This window comes from Octodon degus, unplaced genomic scaffold (genome assembly GCF_000260255.1).
Source record: "Octodon degus isolate 3935 unplaced genomic scaffold, OctDeg1.0 scaffold00144, whole genome shotgun sequence".
Lineage (NCBI taxonomy): Eukaryota > Metazoa > Chordata > Mammalia > Rodentia > Octodontidae > Octodon > Octodon degus.
Window position 1 is genome coordinate 3461119 of NW_004524720.1, and position 12480 is coordinate 3473598.

At 43.2% G+C, this 12480-nt stretch overlaps 1 protein-coding gene across 8 annotated transcripts in view; it reads left to right on the forward strand.

The window, feature by feature from the left end:
- Nrp1 (neuropilin 1) overlaps positions 1 to 12480 on the forward strand; it is a 145712-nt gene that overhangs the window by 109223 nt on the left and 24009 nt on the right. For all 8 annotated transcript variants that reach the window (XM_023701927.1, XM_023701926.1, XM_023701925.1 and 5 more), the window contains 2 exons: positions 4199 to 4530; positions 10751 to 10895. In XM_023701927.1, coding sequence (XP_023557695.1) covers positions 4199 to 4530; positions 10751 to 10895 — 477 coding nt within the window. The remainder of the gene's footprint in view (positions 1 to 4198; positions 4531 to 10750; positions 10896 to 12480) is intronic.

Here is a 12480-nt window from a genome sequence, read left to right on the forward strand (position 1 = left end):
TTTTTTTTTTTTTTTTTTTTTTTTTTTGATGAAGTAGAATTCCTCTTTGTGGCAAAAGAGGAAGTTGATGAAAACATTGTTGGAGCATTTTTGCTTTATAGATGAAAACACGCCTTGGACTTGCGCTCGGGTTTTTGTTAACCAGACATCTACTGGTATCCAGCACAGGTTCCTGGGTTCCTGAATCAGTGGAGCTCACAGTGGCCCCCTCAGGCACTGTGAGCCAGGGGGGTTCTTAGTCATGGAGCGAAGGTTAAATTATGTTCATTTAGGAACTGTGGTGACAGGCAGTTATTACGAATTCTTTGAAAAGTGGTTAACTGGATATTTGACTTACCAAATATATCTCAGGCTTCCTTTTAAAGCCAAGTAAAAATCTTATCATGGAATAATATCACCGAGAAGAGTCTCCTCCATCACCTATAACAGAACTCACTTCTCCCTTCCATCCATGGTTGTTTTTAAGCTTTCCCTATGGAGTTGCTGAGTAAAATATAGAATGTCCAGTTGAATGAAGGACAAACAATAGTTATTTAGCAGGGTATGTCCCTTGTGTTGCATAAGTTATATTAAAAAAAAACTTTGATCATTTTTCTGAAATTCAAATTTAAATGATCATCCTGTTTCTTGTTTCATTTTATTGTCTGTTGGTTTGTTGGTTGGTTAGTTGGTTGGTTTGCTATATCTGACAATGCTGTTTCCAAAAGGGTCAGGTAGCCAAGCATACTGGACCAGCCCACCATAGAAGAACAGCATTAGAAACTAATACATCAGTTAAAACTTGAATTGTTAATCCAGTATTTCCCTAATCATTGACAAAAGAAGTAAATCAAGGTACCTTCTCTCTGTGGGCTTTTCTAGGGGGAAGGGAGTGGACACGTGAGGCGGTCACACAGCAGGAATGACAGTGTCATTGTGCAGCTTTGCATGGTGGGTTTGTCGGTTCTGTGGCATCAGGTACCACTGGATTGGTAGAGATACAAACTGTGCTCAAGCCAGCACTGCAGAGAGCAGGCATTAGTCTTGGGCCTGCTCTGCTTTCCTTGAGATATCCAAGTTAATTCTGTTTTTCTGCAAATGGTAACATCTGGTCCCCATTACCAGCTGAACATTGCCTTTATAAAAGCTGGTTTTGAATCAAGCAGGTGTGACCATGGTGGCCCCAAAAATGTGACTTCTATTTTTAGCACCATAGTTTCACAGTCCCTCAGTAAAATAGTTTTTGGAAATCTTTTTTAATCTGCACTGAGTACGTTCTGGTTTTTAAATCCCAGACAGCAGCAAGCAGTGCAACTGAATGGCAGGAAAGGCCTTTGAGCAAAGGACGGCTCCCTTTTATTGTATGGATAAGTTGATTCATTCAGCAAGTATTTGTTGAGCATGACCATGCATAAAACAGAGAACAAAGATGCAGAGAAAATAATAGAATATTACTGAGTTCCCACTCTCTAAGGAATTAAAATACGAGGAAGTGAAGAACAGCCATCTAAAGATCTGAATGTGATCGACAACACAGGGAAAAAGCAGATCAGCTGTTGTGAAGAGTTAGAGAAAAAGCAAAATTGCAGAGAGGAAATCTCTCCGAATTCATGAGATAGTGTTCAAGAATGAGTCAGTGGTTTTATGCCAACCAGACATTGGGAGGACAAAATGATGGGGAGCTCTTGGTGGAAAGAAAGGAGAGAAAACTTCCCCTCCTCAACTGGCTCAAGCCACAGGCATGAATGAGAGGTCTTATAAGGTGGGGCAGAAAGCCTTCCATGCCTAATTCTTAGAAAAACAAGTATGAACCAGGAAGAAGTGCCTCCATCTGACCTGCACCACTCATGCAGAGAGGATCTGAGTCATCTGACAGCATAAGTGTAGCTTAATTGCATTAGAAGCATACCTCTAGGGTGTTTATATCTTTAGGCTAAATTTGTATTGGATTAGGCAAAATAATAGTTGTTTAAAAAAGAACTGGGTACCTTTCCTGGGTGTGTCTTTTATTGACATGTATGTATTCTTTGAAAAAGAATTGAAGTGTTAAAAAGTTTTCAAAGAATACATGTATGTATTCTTTGAAAAAGAATTGAAGTGTTAAAAAGTTTTTTTCTGTTAAGCCACCAGTCAATCAATGATGTTCTTCTTGTGCTCAGACACTAATTGGGCTGCTGCACCACACGTTGTCTCAGTCACTTTTTTGGTTGCTGAGGCAAAATACCCAACACCCAAAGTTAGAGGGGGGTAAGGTTTTGTTTAGCTCATACTTTGTAGAGGTTTCAGCCCATCATGAGCTGGCTCCAAAGTAGGGGGACTTGGCAGAGAGGCATGGCAGAATAGAACCAGCTCAGTTTTACAAGTGGAAGACTGCAAAAGCAAGCAAGCAAGGGACAACCACAGCTCTCTCTGCCCCTTTTATCTTATCCAGGCTACTATGGTGGGCAGCACTCACACCCTTAATCCTAGTACCTTTGACCCTAGTGTCACACCACAAATCAATCCGTGCCACACACTCTCGATCCAGCCACCTCTGAAAAAGCTCCACCTTTGGCTGCTTGAGCTTTGGGGGGACATTTATACACAGGCACGTGTGAAATATTTGATGAAACTTTTATTACCTTTAAAAATCTTAAAGTCTAGCTGTGGACATGAGACTAACAGTCTTAAAGCTTCTACAAAATCGTTGAATGCTGAGCCTGTGCTTACTGCATCTGCCATTGTAGCTCTGGGAAAGGAGTGAAGCAATGTGAGCAGTCTTCATGGTAAGTTTTGAGATTAGACATAAAGTTTGGAACAAAAGGAGAGAGAGAGAGGATGACAGGACCATTTAGAACAAGGCAATGTAGGTATCTATGGTATATGAGAAGAGAATCAGTTGACTGGAATACATTGTCAATAATTCAATCAAACTAGATAAATAAGGCGATGATTTTTATATCGTCCCCAAAATAATACAGAGACATGGTAGACTTTTTAAAAAGATGTGCCTTTTTATTATAGTTGTGAAATATATATATATATATATATATATATATATATAGAGTAGAGTACCACTCCAACCATTTTGAGCTACATGATTCAGTTGTATGAAGTACAATCGCATAGTGCTACAACTGTGTCCACCATCCAGTTCCAGAGCCTTTTGCTCATCCTAACATGAAACCCTGTCCCCATTGAACACCACTTTCCATTCTTCTCTCCCTGTCCCTGCACCCACCACTCACTACTTTCTGTTTTGAGGTCTACCCTAGGAACCTCGTATTAGTGGCCTCACACAATATTGGTCCTTTTGGTGTCTGAATCAAGTCCTTTAACAGTGGAGGTTTCTGAGCACATGGATGTAGCATAACAAACTCAACATTTTCCAAAATGCTATATGGCAGTTAGTGTCAAGTCAATGCAGATCTGAAGGGTAGGGAGCCGACCAAAAAATCCTTTAGTATCCTGGCTATGATGTGATTTTAAAACAAAACAAATAGAAAATGGAAAGCAAAAAGTGACAAGATGACAAGGCAGGAACTGGTTGGTGATGCCACAAATTGAAATACAGAGTCCAGTAAAGGGCTTCAACATCTAGCGGGGAAGACTGACATAGTCTACATGTGGTCCCCTGGAGATGATCGTGGTATATCCACGTGGAAAGAGCTGATACAATGAGAGATGAGATGGGAAGGGTAGCAGAGGGAGATGGACGCTGTCTTCCAATGCTGAGCCCAAATGCTACTCCCTGGGGACTGCTCCTCTCCATTCTCAAGCTGAGCCACATTCTTTTCCTCCTCTTCCTTGTTACTCTCTCACTTTTGTTTTAGTGGCTCTGGCTGCTGAGCTTAGCTCTTTCCATATCTCCAACCCATCCTAGGCTGTGAACTTCTTTGGTCAGTGCCCATCCTTAACCTAGGAATAACTGCTAGGTAGCAAAGAGATAGGACCCTTAATATGGTGACATTAAACTTAGCCAAAGTGAGAAGAGGAAGAAATATGTGTGCTTCGTGAAGATGTTCTTCCCAGGGATGTGCATGTATAGCATGGAATTCTCAAATAGGAGGAGAAAGGTTTGAAGGAGAGGACATTGCTTGAATGTAAAATGATCTAGAGATTGAACATATTATTTGTGTGGGTATTAGACACTGTCTTTTTTCAATAGACTGTGTTTTCTTTCTAAGCCTGGTGTCTGCCGGAAAGTAAGTCCGCTTCATCTGTTTCTTGCCCCCTCTAGATTATCCTTGCTCTGGAATGCTGGGCATAGTGTCTGGACTTATTTCCGACTCCCAGATCACAGCTTCCAACCAAGAGGACAGAAACTGGATGCCGGAGAATGTCCGTCTGATGAGCAGCCGCTTGGGCTGGGTGCTGCCCCCTGCACCTCACTCCTACAGCAACGAGTGGCTACAGGTGGACTTGGGGGAGGAGACAATCGTGAGGGGTGTCATCATCCAGGGCGGGAAGCACCGAGAGAACAAGGTGTACATGAGGAGGTTCAAGGTCGGGTACAGCAACAACGGCTCCGACTGGAAGATGATCATGGATGACAGCAGGCGCAAGGCCAAGGTGAGGCCCGGGGACAGGGGTGGATGGCAGCCTTGTGCTCCAGGTTTAAATCCAGGATCTCCAGCATTCTGTGAGGAAGACACAGCTCTTCCTTTGCCAATAAGGCCCCTGGTTGTAGGGAAGAGAGGAAGATGATGCTGCAGGTGGTGTATGATAAGCCGGGCAAAGAGTTGTCCCCTGCTATGGCTGTGGGAGGACAGATGCCTGTACAAGGACAGGAGATAGGGTGACAGTGGACAAGGAGGCTGACAGCATCAAATCTGCAAAGCCTTTCTGCAAGCTCTGTGCTCTTGGGCATGTTCCTTTCTCTACTCTTTCTTCTACCACTGGCTTAAATATTGCTTGCTTCTTTCTTTCTTTCCTTCTTTCCTTCCTTCCTTCCTTTCTTTCTTCTTTCCTTCCTTCCTTCCTTCCTTCCTTCCTTCCTTTCTTTCTTCCTTCCTTCCTTCCTTTTCCTTCCTTCCCTCCCTCCCTCCCTCCCTCTTTCCTTCCTTCCTTCCTTCCTTCCTTCCTTCCTTCCTTCCTTCCTTCTTGAGGTTCTAGAGATTGAACTCAGTGTCTTGGGCATACTAGACAAACACCCTACCACTCTGAGCTCCATCCCCAACTCCTTTGGGTATTTTCTTCATTTTTAATTGTGCTAAAATATACATAATATAAATTTTCCCATCTTAACCTTTTTAAGTTTCCAGTTCAATAGTGTCAAGTATACTCACAGTGCTGTGCAATCAGTCTCCACAACTTTGTCACCCTGCACAAGTGAACCTCCACTCCCATTAAACACCAATTCCCTGTGCTCCTCCCCAGCCCCTGGCAGCCACCATTCCACTGTCTTTCTCTATGAGTCAGACTGTTCTAGAAGCCTCATATAAATGAATCATACAGTGTGTATCCTTTTCTGAGTGGCTTATTGTACTCAACATGATGTCTTCAAGTTTCATCCATGACTTGTAGCATTTTTCAGAATTTTATTCATTTTTAAAGGTGAATAATATTCCACTGTATGAGTTCACCATATTTGGGTTGTGCATTCATCCATTGATTCATACTTGAATGCTTCCATCTTTTTGCTATTGTGTCTGTTACTGAAGTATGTTCCTTATGCATCTGGAACATGTTTAAATGCTTTTGGCTATTGATAATGCAGCAAGAAGAGAAGGTAATCTCAATATAAAATTAAAACATGTGGAATACTTTTTAAACTGAATAGAAGTGGTTTAGTAATTAGGTCTTATGCTGATGCTTGTGTTTATTTACATTTCCTGAGCACACAACCAACTGGGAAAGGAATTCCAGAGGTCTTCTGAGTGGCCCAGAAGCTGGTTTAGGGTTAAAATAAGAATCAGCCCATGTACAGTCCGCATTTTAGGTTCTGTGTGCAGTGTGGGAGTTGGGCTTGGCTGGTGATGCTTTTCACAGCAACACAGCTGGCCTCCGCCTGTCCGTCCATGCCTTGTGCAGGACCTGCTCCTGTAAAAAAGGAAAGTTTTAACTCATTAGTAAAAATATTGCCCTCCCTCCCACCACAGAGAGAGGGAAGATGTCTCAGCGCAGTAACTAGTTGCTCAGGACGAAAGCTTTGCAGGCAAAAAATGTAATGTGACTAGTTCAGCCAGCTATTTCAGATGTGGGAGCTCTGAGGAGACCACATCTCTGGCAGACCTCAGGTCAGTCGGCCACTGGAGAACCCATTCTGTCAAAATGTGGGTGTTTCTCCCCCATTTTTCCCTGCTAACCCTTCTTCAGAGTTACATGTACCTACATGGTGTGTTCAAAACATGCAGAAAATATCATGACAGTGAAAGGCACACTGCTCTGAATCCTCACTTCAAACACACTTATCCCATCCTTCCCGCCTCTTTCTCAAGCAGTTCTGGAAGTCCTCTTTCTGGGTGTCTTTAGTTGTCTTGTCGTGGCTGCTTCAATGATTTAAATCAGCTCAGGACATGTACATTTTATAGTCTCTGAGTGTGGGGAAAAGCCAGACGTTGAACAGTGACAGGTCTACTGATTGAGGTAGATACAGACACCCTGTAAAGTTTTTATTTGACAGAAATTACTGTAAATGATTGATAAGAGGGCTGATGAAAAATGCAGTGAATGTTTAAATTTTTAAAATTAATGCAGTAAGAGGCATGTTGCCATTAGTCTCCCTCAAAATATCCCGCTTGCATTGGGTGCAACTACCCCATATTTCTCCCCAGCATGGCTTTTTATTATTATTGTTTATTATTATTATTATTATTATTATTATTATCTGTATTTTAGGGAAGGCTCTACAGGGTGCTCAGGGTCACACTGCTAGATTGGACTTGTAGTGATCCTCCTGTTTACAGCCTCCCAAGAGCTGGGACTACAGGCGCGCACCACATCTAGTCTCAATTGCTGTCTCAGTGTGCCCAGGGGATGGAGCCGGCAAGGCAGGCCTGGGGATCGAACCCTCAACCCCTGTGCCTGCTTGCAGGCACTTTAATCTGTTGAGTTATTTGGCTAGTCCATCAACATGGCTTTTGTTGTAATGAATTCCGTGTAACTTAAACATTCCCCTTATGTCTCAGTCAGCCCTTGCACATGCAGCAGTGCTCTTGCTTGGGCTCATTTCACTTTCTCCTTTCATGTTCTTCCCTCTCATGTTGGTTGAAAAGAAAGGTAAAATAGTCAACACATATTGTAATTGCCAGTAAGCCAATCTCTCCTGAGGATCGGGGACCCGGCGACTTCATCAGAGAGCTTGCATACATTACAGATCAGCAACGTCTAGGGCTGCTGTTGGTGGCAGGGTGTGCTGTTGTGACACATTCCTCAACACCAAGGTTCTGAGAGAAAAAGAAAACAAATTGCCATATGCTTCTGATGGGGTGCATCATATGCTTCTTGTCTTTGTTATCTGATCCACGCACTGCCACCAAGTCTAAAGCTGTTGCTCTGTGTAGTGAATCGAGTACAGAATTCCACAGGAAGCCAGTGCACGTGTTGCGACTTTAACAAAATGCTTATGAGTGCTGCACTACGTTGGGTTTTATTCCTGAAATATCCATCGCTATCATCTTCCTATGGTACTTAAAACCACGAAAACTTCTAAATTGTTTATACAGAGACTAATCTGTGATTTCTAACATGCCCTCCACTGGAGTGAAATCTCCACTGTGTAAAGGAAAATTGGTAAAACCTTGAAATTCAGAGCAGTGTATATTTTATTTAAAGATACTTAAAACTCGTATTTAATTGTACAAATGGTTACCTGCTTAGAATGCCGAGTACCTTTAATGTAAATGGGAGATGAGTAGCCTATTTCATGAAATAAAGCGGTGCTTGGATGGTCTAAAAACCCTCTACACCCTTCCTCTTTCCCACCCTCAAACATCACTTGGTGAACAAGACGTGTGAGCCTCTGAATTAGCTCCACCCTCCATGAATGGAGAGGGTCAAGCCAAGCCCCTACCTTCTGTCTAAGACATGATTAGTCACAGAACACAAAGATAATTCCTAAGCAAGTTCCTGTTATCAAAGATTGCTAATATTCTTCCCAGCTCGCCACTGACAGCTTTTATAATGAAGTTCCATTGTGTTGATTTTTTTTCCTCAAGTTAAGATTAAGAAAGGAGCCTGGCATTCCATAGATATCAAGGCTTTTCTCCTCTTATCTCTGGAACTATGTGAACTATCAAGAACCTGCGTGTTAAGTGATGGTATTTTCATTATAATTAGCACCATACTGACAACAACTTAATTGGGCCTAACAATAATATATGTCAGATTCTCAATTACTGGCAGCTACTGCAGCTCTATTAAGAGTTCAGGACCCTGATAGTGAATTTACTCTTTGAAAAAACAGAAGAAAACTAATTGCAAGAGGCAGCTCTATTTTCATATTACAGGTGGCCTTTCCGAGTTGGAAAATGCCAATTAATTTACTTCTAGAACTCAGAAAAATCCCTTGGTTTGTCACAACCTGCCCAATCTGTTTGTCTCCACCTACACACATCTATTTTGCCAAGGCATCCACACTGAACTATCACACTTGGCAGCTTTGCAGTGTCTTGGTCCAGGCTTTGGGCACAGTCCCCACCTATCACCAGTGTGGCCCCAGACCACTCCATCTGGCCCACCAGTCCTCACAGCCAGTTTGCACCAAGTTAAAGACAAATTAATGATGCTAAATGGGTTTCCTTAGGCATAAACACTTCTTGGGCTTCAGTGTTCTCACTTACTAAAACAAAGAGACTAGAAGCTGGGCATTGTGACTTGTGCCAGTGGTCCCCACTACATGGGGAGTGAGGAGGGAGGGTCATTTGAGTCGAAGAATTCAAGACCATCTCTGGGATATAGCAAGAAGCCCTCTCAGAACACTTTGTTTTTCGGTGCTAGGGATCAAGCCCAAGCTCTCATCCGTGCTAGGCAAGTGCTCTGCCCTCAGGTACACCCCCTGAGCTACACTGAGCTGCACCCCAGCCCTAGTCTGCGAGATGCCTGAGGGCAGAGGCATCTGAGTGGCATGGTACAGAATGCCAGCTAAAGCTGCCTGGGTTGGAGTCCTGGCTCTGCTGCGTTCTGTGTGTAGTACTGCCTTGTCCAAATTTCTCCACCCCTCCATGCCTCAGTTTCCTCAGTCGTAAAAGACAATGATACAGAATTGGCCTTATGAAGCTGTCTTTTGGATTACATGGGAGTTTTTTCTAAGCACTGAAAACAATCCCTTATAGCAATACCACATTTGATATAAAACAGGCTTTCCCAACTGTGAGACCATTTTATTTTCCTAAACCCTCTGCCGGCTTCCATTCACAACCAGATTAAGACCGATGCTGTGAGAAGAGACTTTATGGAGACCTACCCATTTCTTGAGAAAAGAAACAGAGGTGGTCATCACTGTTTTCCTATTATTTGATTCAGTGACTTTGATCTTCCTGTCACTGTAACAAGGAAAATAAAATAATCTAGTGGTGGCTCCAGCAATGGGTGGCCTAGCACCTGAAAAATGTCATAGTGGTGTCAAATGAAGGATGCACTCCCAAAAAGGCCCAAAGTATGCAGCAACACCCAGAACGTCGAATAATAGCCAGAACCCTGACTATGGATGGGAGGGTCTTTTATTTATGAGTGATCAGTTGTGACACTCTTTAAGAGTGATTTCAAAGGGTGGGAATAACCCTAGTCTTGAATAGACAGTATTTGTACTAAATTAAATGAACTATCCCTGGACCAAGAGTGTAGCTCAGCAGTAGACTGTTTGCTTATTATAGGCAAGCCTGGTGTGGCCTTCCCAGCATTAAACAAAATAGGGATTACTATCTCCTATGGCAAAAATGTCATTGCTTCTCAGAGGATCAAGTTTTAGCAAAACTAGGATGCTCTCATTTCAGAAAGTCCAACTTAGGTATTTACTGAAAATGTGGCAAGTATTATAAGCTCTGCAAAAAGGCAGGTTTGCTTCCTGAGTTATCTTCCTCCACCTCAAGGAAGTAATAAAAGTGTCACCTCTCCAAGGCATATCAGTGTATCATTTAAAAACGTCTCACTAAATCCTCAGCTTCTAGTGTAGCTTCAGCATGTACAGTGAGGTTGCTAAGAAATGACATCTGTCACTTTTTACACAGTTTGTTTCTTCCTTTCTCATTTATGAAAGAAATGCCAGCCATTTAGGAAGCGGTAGAGGGAAGCCGATTTTTCTGAGCAATTAAGAGACCTGAAGAGGGTGAAAGAATGCAGGAAATGCCCTCCACACATGCCCATTGGGACTTCAAGGTCAGGGGACTTGGGGCACAGGAAATGAAAGGAAGAGCTTCCTCTGAGCCTCCCTCATCTGCCCAAAGGAGGATCCTCCCCTCCAAGGAAGATTAAGGTCAATTCACAGAAGAGGAGATGGGAGGTCGACACCTGATGGACTCCATCACCCAGTGTCACCTGTTCTTCTCAGGGCCCATTCAACTTCCCAGAAATCATCTGCTCTCCCCTTGCCCACCTGACCTCTCTTTACTCCAAGGAAGAGGTTCTCTACCTGCCTCGCTCTTATCATGTAGTGACAAGGTCTCTTTTCTTGCATGTCCTTCCTCAGTGAGGCAAGCAGTTGGCTCACCTCTCCTGCCCACCTGGCTCCTGTCGGATGATGTCACAGCCCTCCTGGATGAACCTTTAGAAGGTGGAGGAAGAGTTGTTCACACCCCTCTGGAGGGAGGTCATGTTCTTTTTCTTAATAATTGGTGTTATTTGCACTCCGCAGTCTTTTGAGGGTAACAACAACTATGACACGCCTGAGCTACGGACCTTTCTGCCTATTTCCACACGATTCATCCGGATCTACCCCGAGCGAGCCACTCACGGTGGACTGGGGCTGCGGCTGGAGCTGCTGGGCTGTGATGTGGAAGGTAATGCCAATCCCCAGGGCCCTCCTAGCTTCCTCCTTTTTATCACCTTTTTGGGCATTTCCACCTTGGAGGATGGATGCTTTCACAGATTGCCATCTGTCCTCTGGGGCCCCTGTTCCTCTGCACCTACCAGCCATTGAGGCTCGGGCTACTAGCATGTACCCCAAAACAGCAGCTTGGGAATCCTGCTTTTGGGTTAGCTGTTCACATCACACTTTTTAGATTCTGTGAGGTTGTCTCTCCTGACTTTTTGAAAAAAAATTGATTGTAAAAGTCACATAACAGAATTCACCATTTATACGTGCACAACCCAGGGACAGTTAGCATATTCCACAGTTAGGTTGCATGCTATTTCTCCTTCAATTTCCAAAACATTGCCATGACTCCAAAGGAAAGCCTCTTCCCCAGGCTGTTTCCCACTTCCCCTCCACTAACCCCTGGAAACCACCAGTTCTTTTGACTTTTAAAATATTTTTAGAGTTCTGTGTCAGATCCAAGTTTCTGCCTTCAGAGCTGAGTACATCACACACAAGCGGGAAGCTGCATCAGACATAGTGTGACACCAAGACATATTTGGACAGATTTCTTAGGTCGCTGTAGAGAACCAAAGCTTTTAATGAGATAGTGTGTGTGAAAGCATGGTGAGGTCTCTTTAATGGTGTTATTGCCTACACTTAGCTTATCAGATGAAGGTCATATCAAGGAGAAATTTATGCATATGCTGACCCCACGCTTGCACTCTCTTTTTACAGATAATGAATGAGCTGAATGTTTTGAGTTGGTCATTTCACCATTTATTGCTTTTGTGCAGTTCCCATCTGCCTTAGATTTGGGCATAAATGAGTAAGCTTATGCCAGCTTTTCGATCCCCACACAGGTCTTTCTCTGGGTTAGTTTGCAGAATGGCTATTGTTGGGACCCAGATGTTAATCAGTTGAGCATATGCTCACAGTTGTTTCAAAGAATGCTTTTTAATATCACCTTCTATTGGTTTCAATTGTTTTGAGCTACCCAAACATAATTACATTTTTGAACACATTAATATCATCAAACTTTTCATATACAATATAAGATCTTAAGCTATCAATCACCATAGTACTGAATCATTCACAGCTATTTTTCTATGTCTTTATCTCAAGAATCTCCATTCTTTCCTGGGTGGCTTTTTCCATGTCTGTAGTTATGTCCTAGGCCTCTAAACCGAATTGCTAGCAACACAGACCAAGAGTGACCATGTGCCAGGGTTTGGGTAAAGATGCCAAAGCAAAGAAGGGCTGGGCAGATTGAGCCAACTATGAACACATTCTTTTCATTTGGGGTACTGAGAAATGTGGTCCTGGAGTGAGAGCCTGATGTGTGAGGCGGGTCTCTGGTCCCATGCTGGAAGGCAACATTGATTTAGGAGGTGCAGTGAATGGACTGGTTGAAAACACTGAACCTTGTGGCAGTTTGCCAGTGTCAACTCTGGAGTGAGTGGAGGTAGAAACTGTTGGTGAAGGGATCTGCCTGCAGCTGTTTGCAAGTGCTCACAAAAGTGAGGAAGCTGCCCCCAGCCATGTGAAAACCCAACATCCGGGACAGTGAT